Here is a 21,721-nt window from a genome sequence, read left to right as displayed (position 1 = left end):
CAGACACAACTTAACTCGATATAATAAAATGTTTTAAAGATATTAGAGCATATGTAAAAATGATGTATACTACTAAACAAAAACGAGTAATAACGTAAATTACTATGACTACTATGGTATGAACTCATGATCTACGCTCATACCTAATCGTATACCTTAAAGTTTAAAATTACTTCGTATTTACGGTTTATATAAACACTGATAACATATTGAAGCCCTATAAATAAGTACTTATTTCGAAATGAATGTACCACATTCAAGTTGAAGATACCAAATGGAAATGCTCATTTAATTTACATCATTATCTTCGATTAATTTCAATAATTCTGAAGATAAGTTAAAAACACGCATTTCCACTCATTGGCGCGCTTTTTTTTTATCTGTGTGCATGCATTATTTTGTTTAAGTACTTTATTAAATGGAACAAATACCCCACTTATTTGGTATAAATACCGAAAGTTTTTGTAACTCTGAATTAGTAAGGTGTGTAAACGTTGACATAAGCAAATAAGAAATCTCAAAGTCAAAATGCAGTTCTCTACTCTGTCGGTAGTATCGGTTTTATTGTTGATCAGTATAAACGCAACATTTGGTCAGAAGTGTCCTGACGGTGGAGAAATTTACTGTAAGTAAAGTTGTGTTCTTTTGTCATCTATATTGAATTATTGTTATTGTAATGTGTTTTTTTTAAATTTCTTTAGCTTGGGGCATTGATGAAACTGGTAAGAAAACAGTTGTAGCTGAGCATAATCGCATACGACAGATGATTTTGGATGGTAAAGTGCCTAATCAACCACGAGGGAAAAATATCAAGTTAATTGAAGGTTTCGATTCCAATTTGAGTAATGAGGGTAGAAAAGTCTCACAAATGTGTAAAATGAATCATATCACTGCATCTGACAGTAATAAATTTATGAACTGTTACATGTCTCTATGTTTATAATTCGACATTTTAAGATCGATGGAACTGGGTTGGGCAAAACTTATACATTAGCTGGAGCTCTGCAAACAACGCTGGGCAAAATTGGACTGCTGCCGTTGATAGTTGGTATAAGGAAAACAAAGATTTCATTTACCCGGATAAATCAACCGGAGTTACTGGACATTACACCCAGGTGATATATTTGCTTACTTTAGTTTATTCTCAATTACTAATCAAATAATAGGTAATTTGGCACGATTCTAACACCTTGGGATGTGATTTCATCCAATTTTATGACAAATCAAAACCTCAATATCCCTACGCCAAATTGTACACATGTAACTATGGACCTGGGTAAGTTTAAATACTTAAACTACACTTGTGCGACTATCACATAATAACAAAATTTATAATAGGGGCAACTACGTCGGTGAAGCACCTTATCAATTGGCTTAGAAAATAAAAACGATTTTATCATGCAAAGTATTCTATAATATATAAATCACTATATATTCTGTAATGTACTATATATACTTATTGTATATTGTATACACTAGAGCACATAACATTGACTATAAATTAAAACTATGGAAAATATTCAGTTTAAACTTTATTTTAAGCAAACTCCTTATTTATTTATTAAAGGCAAGTATGAGAAACGCATGCGCCAGATTGGTCGCACATGCGATCTTTGCAATGACCTCGAGGCATTATTGTTGCAACAACAATAGTTGCACCTAGTTGCGAGGTTGAGTGCACGCGGTTTGTCATTCTTCCTGCAAACATATCCCGTGTGACTTTGAAGTTCTGTAATCTACGGTTCTTCTCAGGAAGAAAGTGCCACCAGCTTCCTGCGATACGAAGTATGTACATTTTTAATTTTGTTTCGTATTTTTCAAACGCAGTCACCGCGTGTTTGGACTTCTATACATTGTACCATCGATGCGCTCTCTCGATTTAGCGCTGGCGTTATCTGCACCGGCGCTCGGTTCTGACTCGTCTTCCGCACGTCGTCAGTCGTCTTTGCAAAGCGTTTGAGTGTGGTGTGTCGTGGTGTATATTGATTTAAACCGTTTTTAATCTAGTTTAGTGTGCTTGTTGTTTTGCTGAAGGCAAATAGTCCGCCGTATGTTCATTAAACTCACAGAAAGGGTACAAACTCAAATTTTTAATTTAATTTCGGATAAATACTGTATTGGTTCACATTACTTATGTCATCTTTTCATTTTTGATATAGGAAAAGTTTTTTCCGTTGACTATGACTATATTTCTGTGCCTTTAGTAACCAATGTTATGTTTTCAGCCGTAGATAGACGTAAGAAGCGATGTTCACACCGTTGGTCATATAATCAACTGTGATAATCTTTGTGAGGTGGCTCTGTTCTACAACACCGGTCCGGTACCGTCAATAACGCATCTTGTGGTCTTCTGAAGTTTCCACAGAAAATCTAAAAGTTAGTAGTTCGTAATAAGAAGCACCTTCAAGATCCTACACCTGGGGAATAGTGTAATAGCACTATGTGCTACAGGTGTTTTGCCGGACTTGCTGCAAAATGTAAGTAATAAAACTTGTTTTATTATTTCCGACACGAAAAGGCTGCCAGTTTGTGAATTGCATTTTAACAATGTGATTTTTTTAAGGCAGCGTAGCAGCCTAGTGGTACGGTGGTAGGTCCGCGGTTCAAATCCCGGCCGAGATGTAGGTACACCTCTGCACGTTGCGGCAGCCATACCAACACCGTTGGTTGTCGTGACAGAAGTCTTTCTCACCTTTGGGAACGGCTAGCAACCACCCAAAGGGAATGTTTATGCTCATAGTTGTCCAGCCAAGTCTGGATGAAAAACAGGCTAATAGCCTATGCTGTATAAGCGACCATACGGCCAAGAGAGAGATGTTTTTTTTTAGGTTTAAACTTTTGCAATATTATCACAAGGATCAAGAAGTCCGTAATGGAACTGAAGAATGAAGTTCACAACACCGCCAAACTTAGGATTTCAAGTTCTTATTTTACTGTCAATTTAATTGAATCTAAAAATAGCGCAAGACTTTTGTTTTAAAATTAGGGTGTCATGTGGATACCATTTGATTCAGTTGCGAAACACAGTGCAAAACTGCAACGCATTTTTTCTCGATATTTCTTTGACGCGGTTTTGGTTAATCAAATGAGCCTTAGATTTGCATTTTACAAGATGAAACATTTCATCAAATTTTCGCGATTTTCCGTTCCGTATTTCTTTCTGTTTTGCCATGTTACAGTTAATGGTAAATTTTATTTGTTGCATATGAAAACATGTTCGTAGCAGTTCATTGCGACCTGATAAATTCCTTAATCTTGGGTAAATTGTTAATTCGCATTAACTCTATTAATTTATTTAGCGCACTCCCAAAGAACGTCAATGTAAGTTGTCAATTCAAAATAACACTTTACACTTTATCGAGAAGTTTATTTAGGTAGCCATTTACTGCAGTGGACATGTTTTCATATGTTACAAATACCATTTAACATTAACTGCAACATGGCAGTACAAAATTGACTCATAAAGTGCCGGGAATGGAAGTGTATTTTTGTAAATATGTGCTTTCCACAATTTGTGGAAACGTGTTGTGCGCTTTAGTACTTTTTGGATGGAAGAACAAAGAAGAAAGGAACATCAAGTAAAAATTTACTTTTACTTAACTTTTATTTAAGTTTGTTACAGGTACAATCTTATTGTTTTTATAATAATTTGAAATGATCCAATTAATGGAGGATTACTTGATCTTACATCTTACATTTACAGGATTAGCCATGTTAAACGCAAATATTGAATAGTATATGTAGTATAGGTATTTTATGTGTGTTCTTTTATTTAGTTATAGTAAATGCAACAGAGAGAACTAATTAGCAGCCACCCAGCGAGAACAACAGCCAGGAGTGGCTGGGATTTTAATTTTTTTTGCGGCGTGTCGTTCTAGGGGACGAAAGAAAGATTGAAAGTAATGAATTTGTTTATCATTTTCATAATTAATTTATGTGACTAGCACACGGTAAACCTGCAAAAATGTTATTTTTGTGCTTCGATGTGCTAATTGTTGTTTTCGGTTGTTTTAGGTGTCTAGCGGGCGAACGAAACTACCACCATTCTGTCATTGTAAGTATTGATTTTTTACAATTTTCATTTATAACATTTGGGTTTAATACAAGGGGAAGCCATTAAATAAAAGTGGTATTTTACTCCAATACGTTTATTAAAGTATTTTCTTCAAAATAAATTTTTTCTTGAAATGTTAAATTGGGTTGCGATATATTTGTTATCGTATTTTTGCCGTATGAAGATAGAAGGTTGCCCCTCTAATTGCGGGTTGCTTGTCAATTCTCTTTCCTGCAGTCCGACTTAGTCGGCTGTGCACTGCCGCGTGGTGCGCTCGTGTTTTGATCATTAATCACATATTGTGACAATTTTTCGTATTTCTTAATATTCTGTAGTAATACAGGAATCGGTTGACAATCAGAGACATAGCCCCGTGTAGCGCCCAACGAATCATTAGTAATTCTTCAAGGTGCGCGCGTGGTGTCCATCGGATATGTTTCGGTGCCTATGGATACTTACTGGAGTTGATTTTAAATTTATTTGTTTAACGTGACTTAAACATCCGCGTGGAATAGTAAAGAAGTGCGTATCATCAATGCGCTTTAGCTTTGTATGGACGAAAGAACGAAGACGTATGTAATATCAAGTAAAATTTTACTTTTATTTAATTTAATTCTACCAGTATATTTGTTCTGTGCGTGTCATCCTCTTGAGCATATTTCCTTGATTGCTGTTTATGTTATGTAATTGTGTATGTAGAACTTGAGAACTCCTTTTATTGTGTATATGACTTTGCTCGTGACCGGACTTTTGCCCCCAAGACGATCGCTCACACGACAACTGCTCACAGACAACTGCCCACAGTCATAACTGCGCACACGGACAGTTGCTCACAGGGTTTTTGCTCACATTGAAAATTGCTCACAGGACTTTTGCTCACACGGACAATTGCTCACTATTTAATTTTTTTAACTTTTTTTTTAACAATGAATATTAATTATGAAATAATTTATACACAAATATATAACAATTAAGAGGCCTCGCGTGCACGCTAATAGTGTTTGATTTTTCAAATAAACTATTTGTTCATACTATCTTAATTAATTAGCAATAAATATACCTCTTTGAAGTTTCACTTCTAGCATACTCACACATAATTTTTAATAATTACATAAATAAATAACTAATATATGAATAATTGTAAATTTGCCAATCTCCTTAAATATTGCATTATTATTCATTGTTTTTTAATAAATATAAAAAAATTAAATTGTGAGCAATTGTCAATGTGAGGAAAAGCCATGTGAGCAACTGTCCATGTGCGCAGTTATGACTGTGGGCAGTTGTCGTGTGAGCGATCGTCTTGGGGGCAAAAGTCCGGGAACCGACTTTGCTGTATTGTCTTATGTATTAATATGTACATACATGTTTGTTGTACTGTCCACCTAGAATTCGTTTTTATATGTAAATGTTCTGTATTGTATTGTAGTTGTTTGTGTTTTAATGTTTGCTTGCACCTTGTGTTGTGTGTTATAATTAGCATTGTTTATTTATGTTGGTGCCTGTAGAAGAAGTTTAGGAGCACTTGTGCCAAGGAGTCGACCGCTTCCGTCGCAGAAATGTTAGAGATGTGCGTATTACAAGGCAGGTTTTACTTTCAGGAGATTTAAGAGCTGTCTATGATTTCCTATTTTAAATAAATGTATGGAGTTTTTAATGTTTCTAATAGAACATAATGTAATATTATATACTTCTTCATATTTCTTTCTGGTTTCCCCTTTGTCGTTTGCAGGATTGATGTCTTAAATCACATTCCATATAAATCTTAAGTGAGTCGAGCATGTACAATATATAGCTGTTGTTTGTGTTGTGTTGTTGTTTTAAAAAGTTGAATAAAGTAGAATCATAAATAGAAGAATCAAATAACAATGATAAAAGCACTCCGTGGTCGAGTGGAGACGTGCACCTGCTGGCATGCTAGTAGTCACGGATCGAATCTTAGGTATAGAAAGCATTTTTCTCAAATATAAAAATTACAGGTGAAATTTGGGTTGCATATGTAGACTCAAATGAAATATAAGAGGAATTGAAATACAAGTGAAGGCGATAATATGAGAAGTAAGAAAAGTAAGTGGAGAAACGGAGAACAGAGAAATAGGAGAAGTAGAAGAAGGAAGAGAACAGAGTAGAGAAGAGGAGGAGATAGAAGAAAGAGCAACAACAGGAGTGCATCAGATTTTTAAATTTTTTGGCACGTGTCGTTATAAGACAGTCTACGGTCTCTGGTCGATCGCCCACTGCTCCGATGCGTCCATTGCTCCCGGCCCACCCTACAGCTACGATGTCTCTGCGCTTCATCCCCAGGATTCTTAGGCATATCAACAATTTTTATGGTAGGGGATCACCCCCAGAGAGAGGGAACTTCTTATATTTCTAAGTTTTAAGTCGCCTCAAGAGAGGTGACACTTAAAAATATTCCTACAAGTTCTGACCTGTAGCTGAAACGAAAGAAGGAGCACACAAATCACACAGGATACCTTAACAATTTTTATAGTGGGGATCATCCCCTGGGAGAGGGAACTACTATTTATTTATTAGCAATAGAATACAAGTTTATATTTTACAAGTCAACAGAATACGTGCCGCCATATTGAAGCAGGACTTATGACCTGCGTAGCCGCGCACATGCCAGCAAGTACAACTTCATAAAGTTCGGCCGGAATAATGAAATTAGTAAATAGCTAATTTTCTAGGTGATTGGAAACAAATATACAGGATGTTACAAAAGGAAAATTTAAAGTAAAGTAAAGGTATACAAATATTCAGGGTGTTCCAGAAAGACAATTCGAAGTGCAAATGGGACAATACTAAAAACAACAGTTAAAGCAAATTTTTCACGAACACAAAGTAAAACATATATACAGGGTGTTCTAGAAAGAAAAACCCATCAATCAAAACAGAACATTCAAAACTCACAACTAAAGGTGATTTCCTACGTGCGGTTAGGAAAACTAATATACAGGGTGTTTCGTTTTTTTAAGGAACTACACAGGGAATCAATATTCACAATATGAAGAGGGAAATTTACAAATTAACAACAATATTTTAATATAAAATCAGAGATATACCCGAAAATCATCGGATTATTGAGCAAAAAGGTGCTACAAAATTAAAACACTTACATTTTAATATATTGTGAATATATATTTATTAATTGATAGTAGCATCAACTGTATAAGGTAAGCGACGGGTGAAGCATCATCATAAATTGATAGAATATCCGGTGGAAAACAACTAAATCTACAGACGGCAAGCGACGGCGCATAGCAACACAGTCGTTTAAGACGATAAAAATAACTATTTCTTTATAAATATTAAGATATACTGAGACTATGAAAACGAAAAAACTATTCACCGTTCAAGATTTTATTTCAACAAGAAATTATTAATTTAATGATGCAATTCGATTATAAATGTTTACGTGATCATCGAAAACATGACCGAACCGACGGCCGACGGCAAAGTAAGCGTGGTCGACCACATGAATATTGTCATTTTAATAATTCTCAGATAATTTTAATAACCCTGCTTGTAATAATTAAATGAAGCATGTTGTTTTCGGAAACGCGACTAAGAAGTCTGATAAAAATGCCACAACGTGTTTGTAATCTACAAAATTAATATCCGTCAAATTAAATAATCAATTTAAGTTAAACCGCCTTAACTTTCCGCGATAAATTTTAATTATCCACCAACCTGTGCATTGATGAGGAGATTTTCCATCCTGTAATATATTCTATCAACTGAAAACTCGCGCAGGGATTAACGGATACTTATTTCTCACTTAAGAAGACTCTAACCGCCATAAATCATTAAACAAAACAGGCACACATTCCCATTGCGAATATTTTGACGATGGCCGAAAGAATGCACGACCATTAATACTATTAAAACCTCAAAACGCATGGCGATTAGAGATGCACGTTCGCTGACCACGCGGTGAAACGACGGCCGTGTGCACGACGCGTAGCAAGGCAGGTACGAGTACACAGCGATAACACGCGTCAGTCAAACCAAAAAAGTTGTTTATACACAAATGTTCTAATAAACACGTAGTTGAGAAGACGAAACTAAAATTCTCAATATTGAAATAGGACATAGGTATACACGGAATCTAAAATATTTTACTTTCAATATTTCTCGGCTTAAGAAAAGAATATATTGACTTTGGGATGTAATAAGATTGCCAAAAACAAGAATTTAATTTACCATTATAAATAAATAATTTATTTAATTTATTTAAATTAAATATTCACTTAAATGGGCAAAGGGAGGTGCTGCGTCATGTTTTTTGAGTATTTTTGGTAACGAATATCATTTAAACTAATACGTTAGCGACCAACGGATTGAAGATTATGAAACTTTGGAAAATTCTCTATCAGATAAAAGTATAAAATAATTAAATTTCCTGGGCTAAAACGTCCAAAAATAATTTATATGTAAAGAAATAATAAATTGTTGTTATTGACGTTACACAATATATGCTTGATTTCCCATCACTCGCCGGTAATAATGCAAATTCGAAGCGTAGTTGTTCCATCGTTTATTCTTTCTTGGTATTTCAACAAACAAAATTATCGTTTTATAATATCTATCCCTCAATTTTAGGTTAAAAATAAACTCATGTGTTGCTTCTGAAAACGAAGTTCTATTTCGTTAATTTGGTACAAATACGATAACTTATCTAACTACACTATTATTACAACTTTACCTGAAAACGAAGAAACGACAATTAAAGTCTATTCTTCCACCAATTATTCTTATTTATCTATTTTAATTAATAAATCTAACACAATAAATTTCTTTTACAATGCTATTTTTTCATAACCTCTCAACTGACCATTGACCTCAGACCAAAGATACCACAGACACTATATAGCACTTGTCAGTTGTCAATGTCGTTGGTAATGTAGTAAGCGCGGCAAAATTCAAAATTAAAGAAATATTATTTCTTTACCTATATTTTATCAATACGACTCACTTCTTCCGCTACCCTTGTACGGTGCCCTGAATCGAGTCACTTCTACCGCTACCTTCGTACGGTGCCCTGAACACGAAACAAACAAACATATAATACAATGGAATCCCGGTAATCCGACAATCACTATGCAGGGCAGTGTCGGATGAGTGAATTTGTCGGATTATAGAAAAGTGCCTAAGACCCCTTACAGTCCGAAATTTTTTACAAACAAATACCGACAAATTACAAATCTTAAAGTATAAACATATGGTAGGTATATGACCATGTCGGATTACAAGATGTGCCGGATTAAGCCTTGCGGATTACCGGGATTCCACTGTACTAACAAATTTTGCATAATTTTCGAGGCAATTACGGAAAACTATTATACAGGGTGTTTCAAAAAGCAATATAATAACATTTAAAGAGAAAATGCAAAATTCAAGTAAGGAAATATATATCTAAAACCAGTCAAAGTAAAAGCAAAGGAAATTAATGATAATGTAAAGAGAAAAGGACAACCTTTTAAAGAAAAATCCTAAGTTTAAGTGGGATGACATATATCTTTCCCCTTTTGACATTACGGGAAATTAATATACAGGGTGTTACAAAAAGAAAACAAAAAATTAAAACGCCCAAACACTAATAAATATGGTCTATTAAATGATAAGGAATATATATTCTACTGGGTGATACACAAGGAAAAATTAAGATTTAAGTAGGAAAACGGATGGAAAGAATTAACAAGGCGACAATAACAAAATAATATAAGAAGAAAGCCATCGGGAAAACTTAAATGGCTTAAGAAATGCGAGAACATACCTTGATGCAAAATTAATTTTTGCGCTTTTGGCTTATCCAATAAATTGTAAGGACCTTAATTATGCACATTGTAGAAATGACGAAATACGCGTATCATACAAAAGGAGTATCCGACGGCCGATGGATATCACTCACGTTTTACCTCTGCGTAAAAACAATTCGCATTTAACGAACGCCGCACATCACTCGCACACAATGGATGGAGCATTTAGAAATATTACATAATGACGCGAAGAAATTAAGAAACTCAAATTATTGTGAAGAAAATGTGCGTGCAGATCACCCGACGACAAATATAAGACTGACGTGGTAAGCAAGCCAACCGCGTGGCGACCGCATAAAACTGCAGAAGATAAAGAAACTTGTTTTTTTATAAACACTGATATATTCAGTGTGGTAAAATAGAACATGAAAAGAATTGTACTCGTACAATGTATAGAACTTTTAATTTCGATTAAATTATGAATCGGACACCAGTAACAAAATTATAGATTAAAGCCCTATTGGCGTGTAATCACCTTTTTTTAAAATTAAAATTGCAAATAGGCCCTAAACGTTCAATGTTAGGATAATAAATACTTAAACACTTCTTTTAATTCTACATCGATTATTTTAGTAACTTTTAACCGTTTTTAACCGTTTATGCCCTATTTGCAAATTTTTGTGAAAACTGCATTCGACATAAAAAAGTGAAATCTTTTGCCTTTTTATGGCGAAATATTTTATTTCAACAAATACAGATTCTGTAATAATTATAATTTTTGAATTCTGTTTTTGGTTTTTGAGAGTACATTGAATTCTAAATCGGAAACATGTAACACAATTCTAGATTAAAACAGACAATAGATAAAAACAGAATTTAAAAATTCCAATTATTTCAAAAGCTGCACTAGCTGAAAAGAAGATTTCATCATAAAAAAGGCAAAAGATTTCTCTTTCTTATTATCGGAATTAAAATTTGTATCTAATAGTGGTGGGTAGTGGGATTTGCCGGAAAAAGCCCCTAAACAATTAAGAACGCAAGCGATGGCACGCGACAATCTTAATCTTTTAATTTGTACATTAAACGAAAACGAAACAATGTATCGAATACGTATTGCAAATCAACGGTAGATATTCAGTCAATAATGGAATGGAGAACATAGCTTGATGCAAAATAAATGTTTGTGCGTTTGGCATATCCAAAGAAAATACGAAATAAATATGAAATACATGTATGATACAAAAAGAGTATCCGACGGCGACGGAACATCACTCACGCTTTACCTCTGCGTGTGTACAATCCGCGCTTAACGAACGCCGCATCACTCGCGCACAATCGAAGATACAGAAACAGTAGAAACAGTACGTAATAACTCGACAAAAAATTAAGGAACTCAAAATATTCTAAAGAAAATGTGCGTCCAGATCACCTGGCGACAAAAAGGAGATAAACGTGGTACGCACGCCAACCGCGTGACCACCGCACAAAACTGCAGGAGATAAAGAAACTTGCTTGTTTGTAAACACTGATACTTTCAGTGTGGTAGTGTAAAACATGAGAAGAATTGAACTCGTAATATGCATGGAACTATTAATTTTTATTAAATTCTTAATCGGATTCTGATAGATAATTTAAATCTACATTGTTCATTTTAGTAACTAACATTAACCGATTAGACCCTATTTACAATTTTAGAGAAAAATGCATTCGTTTTTCGTAGACCTTTTTATTCTTGACATAATCGCCAAAAAATTCGACCCTATTTTTCGGCCGAAAAATATTTTAACACAATAGTTCGACACTGTTCATTGACCAAAAAATTTTAAGTAAAAAAGTTCGACCCTGTTTTTCAACCAAAAAAATTTTAACAAAAAAATTCGACCGAAAAATTTTAAGTAAAAAAGTTGGTCGAACTTCCCTTTTATCGACTGAAAAAAATCTAACAAAAAAATTCAACCGAAAAAATGTTAACAAAAAATTGCGACCAAAACAAAGTTGAAGTAAAAAAGTTCGACCCTGTTCTTCGACCAAAAAATATTTATTAAAAAAAGTTCGTGTTATTCAACCAAAAATGAAATTTCATGGACAAAAATAGCGATATTCGAATGGGATTTTAAGACACTTCCAAAGGGTTTATAGGATGAGAAAGGTATGCCTACTGTAAAGGGTCTCTCGAACTTTAACATGACGTTAAGAAACTTCAAGAAAATCAATTAGTTCACGTGATACAAGGTGTTTTCCACGCCATGTTTTCAAAATTTCCTAAAATTGCTCATTTTTCAAAAGCATTTTAGGGCACTTCCGAAAGGGTTGGAAAGTATAAAGAGTATGCATCGTGTAGACAAACTCTCTGACTCTCTTCTGGCGTGGAGAAATTCCATGAAAGTCAATTAGTTTCGGAGATACAGGGTGTTTTCCACCTCATTTTTTCAAATTTTCCTAAAAATGCTGATTTTAGAAGTGCCTTGAAATGCACTTTCGGATGGGCTGGAAGCTTGAAAGAGTATTCATCGTGAAGAGGAACTCTCTAACTCTATTCTGCCGTGGAGAAACTCTAAGGAAGTCAATTAGTTCACTAGATACAGGGTGTTTTCCACACCATGTTTTCAAAATTTCATAAAATTGCTCATTTTTGAAGGGCATTTTAGGGCACTTCCGGAAAAGTTGGAAGGTTGGAAGGAATACATTGTGTACAGGAACTCTCTAGCTCTATTCTGGCGTGGAAAAACTCTAAGAAAGTTAATTAATTTCCCGAAAATTGCTCATTTTTGAAGATCATTTTAAGGCACTTTCAGAAGTGTTGAGAGGTTGGAGGGTACGCATCTTATAGAAGAACTTTCTAACTCTATTCGAGGGCGGAGAAACTCTAAGGAAGTCAATTAGTTCACTAGATTGTTTTGAGTATTTTTGGTAACAAATATCATTTAAATTAATAGCGCTTGCGGCAAACCGATTGAAGATTATGAAAGTTTGAAAAATTCTCTATTAGATACAAATTTAAAATTATTTAATTTTACACAGTAAAAAGTTGCAAAATGCGACTAAAAGTGCTAAAAGGTAAAATTTTTAAATTTTTGCTCATTTTTTTTCAATTGCGAATATCTCGTAAATTAAAATAGATAGATAGGAACAAATCGCAAATTCTTAATCTACGGAAAATTCTCTATATAATAAACTTGTTAAATTAGAAATTTAAGAGATGAAATTTTAATTCATGAGAAAAAATGGGCAAGGGCAATTTTCGACAGTGAATATCTTTTAAACTAAAAGAAATAACAACCAGAAAATTGTAGATTATGGAAGACTAGAAAATTCTCTATCAGATGGAAATTTTAAAATAATTTAATTTAATGGGGTAAAAGGTCTAACAACGCAACTAAAAGTGCGAAAAATTGAAATTTAGCAATTTTTGACGATTTATTTTAATTGCGTATATCTCGAAAACTAGAGGAGATAGAAAGGAACGAATCGCAGGGTCTTAATCGACGGAACTACTAGTTAAATCTAGAAAATAAAATTTTAATTCATAAGAAAAAAAATGGTCAAAGAGAGATGGTTAAATACTTAAACAATAATCTAAAAATTTATTCATTAAAACCTATACTACCAACTACTACCTGCGGTAGTACTACTACCTGCTATTTCCTACAAGTCTAATACTACTACTGCTTCTACTACCACTAATGCTACTACTACCACTACTGCTACTACTACCACTACTAGTACTAGTACTAGTACTACTACCTGTACTATTTACTATTCTTTACTACTTCTACGACCACTACTACCTAAGTCCTACAAGAATAACACCGTAGATATATTTACAGACACGGACAATACCAATACTATTTATCTCCTAACAAAAACTATTTCTACACAACACATTTTGACTGATTTACCTTAAAAGTAAGCCTCTTGTCAAATGTTTGAAACAAATTAAAATTCAGCACTAGACTTATGCTGATCAAATTAAAATAAACTGTAAACAAATAATTTGTTTAATATGTTGTAGGTATGTACAACGAAATAGTTAGCACGACCTAAGCTAATTTTTAACCGAATTAACTTGAAAGTAATCATCGTGCGCAGCTTTTGACACAAATTTGCGCAGATTTCTATCCGCATTAAAATAAACATTTTGTTAAATGTTCTGTATAGATTAACATTCTACATAACATTTGTGCAGATTCTCACGTTTTTAGCTTTATTCCTCAGTGTGTATCCTGTCCTCCTGCCTCTGTCCATGACACAATGTATAGATATTGAAATTGTTTCCAGATTCTCGAAATCGCGTTAAGAAGTTAAACTTAGGTCTTTCAATTACTTCTAGTAATGAAATATTCCTGAATTTTCCATTTTTCTTTGGATCCTCTGAAGACGCAAAATTGATTTCTGACGGATCCGCGCAGTCTGACGTCCTGTACACTTACATAACAATGTATACCTAATGTAAAATTAAACCAGCATTAGTTTAAATAACAATTCACTATTGGTTTGTATTCTACTTGAACAAGAACAAACTGATACACGCATAGCGGTAAAAACGAGAACATCGTGTGCAGATCACAAAACACAAAGTACGACCATTTGCGCAAAATCCGAAGGATGATTGAGTAAATTAAACGTTCAAGAAAATATGACAAGTCTCGAGAAATGAAACGAGAAACAGAATCAACTGGACTATTCAATTTAGCTTTGTATTGCAATAGCTTTAAAATGTGACTTTTATTGTGACCTAAGTTACCTATTTTTTCAATTGCAAATCTTACCTTCTGTTGATAACCGCCCGCACACCACATCCAAAGCAAAAGAATTAATCCGCGCTTTACGATCATTTTGGGCCCGAAAAATTATGGGCCAAACACATACAAATATTATCACAAAGCACAAACAATGTTTAAAAATATTACGCGACTAACTTATTAAAATAATCAAAATACATGGAGAACCACGAGCAATGCAAACGTACTGACCGGCGAATAGAAACAAACTAGATCGACAGGTGATTGAATCTGTACAAATTCACGCAGCAACCGCACGCGGCAAAGTACGCCCGCTGAACAACAAAATACAGGTAAAAACTGAGAAGCCCGTAAAGGAGAAAACGAAAACAATGTTAGTGTGCTCGTATATGTATGTGCAAAGTGAGGTCCAATGATACAATGGTACATCGTTCAAGAGAACACAAACGTTACCCAAGGTAACGAGCAATTTCTTAAGACAATCTGTACATAATTTCACCCAATTTCCATCGCAGATTTGACAAATTCACTATAACACGGTATTTTGAAAGTAGGTAATTTTAAGACAATTTTCGTGTTATTTCGGGTGGCGGCGATTGTGCATCGTTAAGAATTACTCTCGCCCATTTAGATTAAACGTAAAACTAAAATAGAATAATCGGCTTCCAAGATAACATCTGATTTCCATTGCAAGGTTGGAAAAAATCGCAAAACCACAAAAAATTTACAGCAATTTATATTTATTTAGCCAATTTCTACCAAGAATCTTAAAAGAACAAACAACCAAGAACAAACCCCATATCAATAGTTTAGGTAAACTACGTGCATCTCTGTGTCTCTCCTTAACTATATCTAAATTATCTGTCATAATGTCCTGTAACTAATATTAGTGTAATGATTTTCGAATTGGTGCTCCCATCCACCGTTCTTTAGTGCCCGTAATTAACCCGGCTAACTTTCCGTCAAAAATTTCCATATGTGTTAGTATATTTTTAACTGAAATTTTGCCGCTTTCATCTGGAAATATATTATCTTTATTATTTAAAGCACTATAAATATTATCAGTTTGAATAACCTAATAAATTATGAATGGGTGACAACTCGCACTGAAGTATTCCAAACGTATTTTCCAACTCAGTCATTAAAATTTTAAGATTATTTTCTGATTGCTCCAGGCTTACTTCAGCATTGTTACTTTCCTCCTTAGCTAAAAGAAGCATGTTTTCCAGCTCTTTCAGGGTTACAGCTTGTTGTTCGTTTTCTTTTTTCTGTTGCTCTCGTTGTAATTCTTAATATGTATTAGCAATTATACTCTAAATATTTTTATAAATCTATTAATAAGTTACCTATTTTCTTTTGAAGTTCAATAGTTTCATCTGTTAACGTATCAATTTCTCCATTGAGAATGTTTACGTAGTTAAATAAAGCAAAATTTTCATTTTCCTTTCTAACAAAAATAGTAGCAATGCGATTTATATCTTGTTCACCAAAAAAATCCTATTATCAAAATGCAAAAGTATGTATATATGACGACAGAATAAGTATTTAATCATATGAAACTTACGCGTATTTCATCAATCATTCGCATATAAGAATCAAACTGATGCTGTTGACTGTCCCAAGCAGCCTGACGTTTCTCATTCTCTTTACGTTCAAGATCAGCCATTATACGACTACAACCTTTGGATCTCATAAACTTTCCAAGCTGGGTTTGCGCATCAAGATGGCGTTTCATTTCCGCCATTTGCTATAATGTTTAAAATAATATTACTTACGATATTCATCAATAATATATTTCCGAGTCCCAAAATATACCTCTACGTGATCTGTATAAATTAATTTTGACTTGACAAAAAGTGCATTCAGTTTCTGCAAAGACTCTTCACGTTGGTCATACACAGATTTCGCGCTATCCATTGTTTCTAATAGCTGACGCTTACCCACTGCCAAATTTCTTACTAGTTTGTTATATTTTTCGTTAAACAATTGCCTGCATAAATGTTTTATTGAAAATGATTATAAAATATTTTAAATCTGGAAACAAACCGATCTTTTAAAAGTGACATCACTTCTTTCCGCAATTCTTTATTATCTGCCAAAATTGCACAATACTGCTTGACCTGTGTTTCAAGTTTATTCTCAAATCTTTGGAGTTGACCTTTTCCATCAGCGTCATCGGCTTCATCTTTATTACGCACGTCGTATTTTCGGACTGCGTTAATTTTGCTTTCCATCTTTAAGCACAATATTTAAAACAAAAAAATCGACAAATTTTGAACTAGTAAAACTGCTACTGTACCACTTTAATTTGGTTATCAATCTCTTCAATTTCACTTTTTTGAATGTGGATTGCTTTGTTATGTGACTCATAACAACGAATTAAAGACCTCACTCTGGCAACAAGATGGCGATCTTCAGCAATACGCTGGGCTCTGGCTTTTGCCAAATTAAGATCTGCAAGTTCCTGACGCATCGTTTCTAATAACTTTTTCTGATGCAAGGATTTCATTCCGTATGCACCTTTTAACGCATGTTTGTCATTCACCAAAATGCGATGCTACCAAAATATATTTATTGAATTATTTAATATAGAAATACATTTATATTCAACATACCTGACGACGTAATCGTTTTAATTCTTGTTCTTGTTCGTCCATATTAAATAATTAAATAGATTTGATAAAAGATCGACAAGAATAAATAAAGTTACAAATCAGGAGACAAAGAGTTATTGAAGAGCAAACTATTTATTTGGTAACCAAAGGCAACCAATTGGGCTGTTGTGAAAACTATTTGGATCAATATATTACTTCTTTTTTTTAATTAAAGTTTCTTAATCTACGGAAAATTCCTTGTAACATGAAGAAACACAGAATACATGTATTCGTTTTTTTTTTGTTAATGTGTAGATTAAAAACAATTATAATTAAACTCAACATATTAGATATGATATGAAGATACGAATATAAACACTTTTTCTTTGTCATTTAAATTTATATCATTTAAATACTAATGTGTAAACACGAATATACTATTAAAAATGTTTTAAAATAATGACAGCTGTGTTGATTGAAATTGTTATAAACCACGAAGTATAGATATAAGGAGTCCGAACGGTATAGGCTTTTTCGTCGTAGTCATGGTTCACAATTATATACAAAGCTAATAGTTCTCTTTTCTGCCACTGGCTGCGCTTGAATCACTAGTGAATCGATGTACGTTGGTTCGTGTTCATAGCAACATTGAGACAATTTGTTTACATGACGTTCCTGTGTTTAGATACTTCGTGATTATTATTACACGTGAACACGTGCTGGTTTGTGAATGTTTAATTGAATTCAATTAAATTTAAAAATACATATTTTTTAACTTTGTCGAATGCGTTATCCATATTGTTAACTTTTATATGTGTTAGAAATACTTTGCTCATACATGAGGCACCATCTATTAGATGATTGAAGTGATTGGTGGACCTCCGGAGCAGTGGCTTACGCTGAGATACACTTACTCTTGTGTATAGCTCTGCACTGTTCACACGTACGTTTATACGCTCTGTGTTTGAATTTGAATAAAGCTGCAACTACATAGTTAGAAGTATATATAATCACCAGTGTTATATTGTTACTTAAATAGTCATCCTTCCTATATATTCCACAACTTTTCAAACAGTCCTTCAATATGTATGTATACATTAATTTGAATTGAACGTGATAGTATTATTTTTTGAACTAATTTAATTATTGAAAATTAGTAGTGTTAAAAAATGGGAAGGTGTTGTGCTATTCCAGGATGTTTTAGTGGCCGAAAGACTAGTGAGATGGTAGAAAAGTAGTTTTATTCAAAGCATCAAAGGTGAGTAATATCTTTGAAAAATATGTGTTATAAGCAATTAATTTATAACTAATAGCCCAAAGATTTAAAAATATGTCATAATTTCATGTATCTTATGAATTATTGTCGGTGTCCATAGTAATGTAAGTATTTAAACGCGTACACTAACGCATAGTGGCGCGCTCTATTGGCGAATGTTTGGTCCCTAGATCGTGACCATTAATTTAACATGACGTTCGGACTCCTTATATCTATACTTCGTGGTTATAAACGTTTAAACGGAAACATATGAATAGTGTGGGTTGCATACGTCCAACGTTTATGGTGGTTATGCTTGCCGTAGTGTGAACACTGTGTACATACACAAATGTGGAGGTGCACACAGCGCAGATGCCTTCGCTTCGATTAAAATCCGCTGTTAAACGTCATTGCGATTGTTGCTGGCTTGTGTTTGTTGTCTTGTTTTGTATCGTTAATGACGTTACGTTATGTTGCATACGATACTAATACAAAAACCCGAGTGCAATTTCTGATGCAAACCAATGAAATTCATCAATACTCCAGCAATGGAAGGCATCACCGCACGCCGTGGCCATTATTAGAATAATGTACGTCCTGGATGATTCGTGTGTATAAATACTCTGGTGAACGTAAATACAGAAAGTGATGTTCCCAGTGGATTCAACCTCAACTTAACTTGAACTCTACGACTTCCAAAGAGATTTTGTTCATTTACCAATACGCGATGTTCTATTTTAGGGCGTCCTAAGTGCCACCAGACAGACTTTCATTGAAATGGAGCTCAAAGTATGGGTGGAAGGCATTCAGAGAATTGTTTGTGGTGTTTCTGAAGCTACTACATGTCAGGTAACTCACACATTGTGAAAGCCACCAATTAAATGTGTAATGCCCATTGTTTTTTAGGATATTGTGTTTGCATTGGCACATGCTACTGGAAAGTCTGGCAGATTCACACTCATCGAAAGATGGAGAAATAATGAGAAACAGTTGGCACCTAATGAAAATCCCATGAAGGTATTTCACAAATATTACAACTATATTAAGATCATTCAAAGTTTAACTAACCAACAATTCACTTCAATGTTAGATTCTCATGAAATGGGGTGAATATTCAAATGATGTGCAATTTATACTGCAATGGAGTGAGTCTAAGTCAAAACAGAAGATTTCATCTCCAACATCACCTATCTCACCTACTTCTACCATGCAAATACCAAATAAAATTACAGTAAATTCGCCAGAACATCAGAAGAGGTATGTTTCTTCATATATCATATAAAGTTTAAACTACAATTATAACCTTGCAGCTCATCTGGACTTAGTGAAAATGTAGGAGTAGTGAAAGGTATCCCACAAGTACGACCCGTGTCATTAGAGGTGCGTGAATCTATGCATTCATCACCCAAAAAGCAGCAATCATTTGCTGATGCACCAGAGTATGCTAGTCAGCGTATTGCGCCTCCATACAAAGATCCGCCGGCACCGCCACCGTATCGTGATCCACCGCCTCCATCGTCTTCGAATAACAATAAACACTCAAAAAGTTTAGATAATGATGAGTCTGATGTGAAGTATCCCAAACTGGAGGAGGCAGTGTTATACAATTCACAGTATAGGGAGCTGGTGACTTTAGTAAATTATCAAAGGGAGAAGCTGTCTCTGCAGCAGGTTGATCTCACTAAGTTTGACGCCGAAATTGTGTTCTGGGAGAGTAAGGAACGAGAAAAGCAATTTCAGTTGGATTTTATCGCTCAAGAATTAGCCACTATGACAAATGCTAGTAGAATAAATAGTGATCAAGTAAGTTATAAATTAATAATATTATCTTAGATTTTAAACAATTATTTTTTTAATCAGATCCAATCTCTAAGCTATGTGGAGGAAGAATCTGAAATTGTTAAACAGCAAGAGAAAACACTCAAGTCTGAAATTACATTGTTAAGGTCTAAGTTGGCAAACTGTGAAACTGAATTATTGCAATGCAAAAATAAAATAAGGTATTATTCAATCTACATTTAAAGCATAGAATATGTTATTGACAAGAAAATTATTTCAGATTGGTAATGGATGAATTGCAACTAGAGCAGCGCGCGATTGTACGTAGGAACGAATCTCGTAAACAAATGGAGCGTAATCTACTCGTTGAAATGGAGCGTTTACAGAATGACCTCGAGTTAGCCAAACAAGGCACCGATATGCATCAGATGACTGCTGATACGCTACGTAAAGAAGTATGTTTGCTACTTATTTATTCGCATCTATGTCAATTGTTTTAAGGGACTTTTCTTACAGGTTGCTTCCTTGGAATCAGCGATAATTGAAAAGAAGAAACAAGTAGAGCATTTGGTCACCGAAATGAAGGAAGCTAATTTGGAAAGTTTACTGATAGCACCACAGGATGAACTCAAGCATTTGTTCGAAGGACCCAATAGGGCCGGCAGCACGCGTAAAATGATCGGCTCACCTAGGCAATTAGAAAATGCAGTTCCCACAAATAAGAATCCGCACGGGGTTTGGGTGTGAATGTCTTCTAGCTCTCTGTATGACGTCGTATGTATATGTGTATACAATTTGCAGGATATCAAACTAGATTATGTACTTAATTTTTGAGTCTGATGTAACACTTATGAATAAGAAATCAAAAAGCCATTTATATTGAACAAATTACGTGTAGGCCTCAAATTTGGCATATCAAACTTTATTACAATAGGCCTGACTGGAATGCTATACTGAGCATCAAAAATTATAACTGTTTAAAGAACATTTAGCTGAGAATCAAACGTTTCCACTGATGGAGACGAATCTTGTTTCCACGTATTTGCATTTATGTACTTAATTATCACCATTGACATGTAGTAATTGCACGCGCAAAAAGATTTATGAAACGTATTATTGTTAGAAATTTAGATGATATATAGATGATATATTGAAAAAAGCGATTGCGTGAATAATTCTTTGCGATAGTGATTGTGTTTGATTGATTTGATATTTTAATGTTATTTATTTTATAAGTATTTTAGAGAGTTTGATTTGCAATTTATGCTGGTGCACAATGGGATCTGTTTATTTATGTCACTGCCATAATCTCGAACATAATTGATTTTATGAATTTTATATTATGAAAGATCCTAGAAAATACGATATTGATAAATAGATAACTATTAAATGAAAGAATATCTTTTCATATTTGAGAATTTCCTTCCTCATTATACTGTATGTGGCTGAGTGCGCGTTTGTTTGAAAATGTGAAAACAAATTGCAATGTAAACATTCAGTATCGAATACATCTTTTACGTGATGCAATACTA

The 21,721-nt window shown here is 34.0% G+C and overlaps 3 protein-coding genes and 1 long non-coding RNA gene across 6 annotated transcripts; 3 read left to right on the top strand and 1 right to left on the bottom strand.

Annotated features, from left to right (window-relative positions):
* Positions 1–69: 69 nt before the first annotated feature.
* LOC135792384 (venom allergen 5-like) lies at positions 70–1,475 on the top strand. The gene is made up of 4 exons (XM_065303015.1): positions 70–902; positions 958–1,115; positions 1,167–1,276; positions 1,339–1,475. The coding sequence occupies exons 1-4, from the start codon at positions 764–766 to the stop codon at positions 1,376–1,378; spliced, it is 447 nt and encodes a 148-aa protein (XP_065159087.1). The 5' UTR covers positions 70–763; the 3' UTR covers positions 1,379–1,475.
* A 184-nt stretch (positions 1,476–1,659) lies between these two features.
* On the top strand, positions 1,660–5,131 carry LOC135791975 (uncharacterized). Of its 3 annotated transcripts, XR_010548169.1 has the most exons (4): positions 1,660–1,785; positions 2,226–2,477; positions 2,564–3,899; positions 4,015–5,131. It is a non-coding gene; the product is annotated as an uncharacterized lncRNA (long non-coding RNA). The 3 variants fall into 3 exon arrangements; XR_010548167.1 differs by having other exon boundaries at positions 2,564–5,131; XR_010548168.1 differs by having other exon boundaries at positions 1,669–1,789; positions 2,564–5,131.
* A 10,156-nt stretch (positions 5,132–15,287) lies between these two features.
* Positions 15,288–17,295, bottom strand: LOC135792317 (outer dynein arm-docking complex subunit 1-like). Its single transcript, XM_065302934.1, has 8 exons — positions 17,177–17,295; positions 16,861–17,118; positions 16,608–16,795; positions 16,377–16,551; positions 16,126–16,308; positions 15,908–16,058; positions 15,637–15,849; positions 15,288–15,578 (listed from the first exon to the last, which is right to left on the bottom strand). The coding sequence occupies exons 1-8, from the start codon at positions 17,216–17,218 to the stop codon at positions 15,448–15,450; spliced, it is 1,341 nt and encodes a 446-aa protein (XP_065159006.1). The 5' UTR covers positions 17,219–17,295; the 3' UTR covers positions 15,288–15,447.
* Positions 17,296–18,752: 1,457 nt separating this feature from the next.
* Positions 18,753–21,587, top strand: RASSF8 (ras association domain-containing protein 8). Its single transcript, XM_065302582.1, has 8 exons — positions 18,753–19,000; positions 19,152–19,259; positions 19,317–19,427; positions 19,501–19,667; positions 19,721–20,213; positions 20,271–20,410; positions 20,470–20,644; positions 20,691–21,587. The coding sequence occupies exons 2-8, from the start codon at positions 19,188–19,190 to the stop codon at positions 20,934–20,936; spliced, it is 1,404 nt and encodes a 467-aa protein (XP_065158654.1). The 5' UTR covers positions 18,753–19,000; positions 19,152–19,187; the 3' UTR covers positions 20,937–21,587.
* Positions 21,588–21,721: the final 134 nt, after the last annotated feature.

This window comes from Atheta coriaria, unplaced genomic scaffold (genome assembly GCF_025399875.1).
Source record: "Atheta coriaria isolate IRGN ID8LTWV9N9 unplaced genomic scaffold, Caltech_Dcor_3.1 hic_scaffold_5_pilon, whole genome shotgun sequence".
Lineage (NCBI taxonomy): Eukaryota > Metazoa > Arthropoda > Insecta > Coleoptera > Staphylinidae > Dalotia > Dalotia coriaria.
The sequence above is the reverse complement of the archived record's forward strand: the minus strand, read 5'-3'. Positions and strand labels throughout refer to the sequence as shown.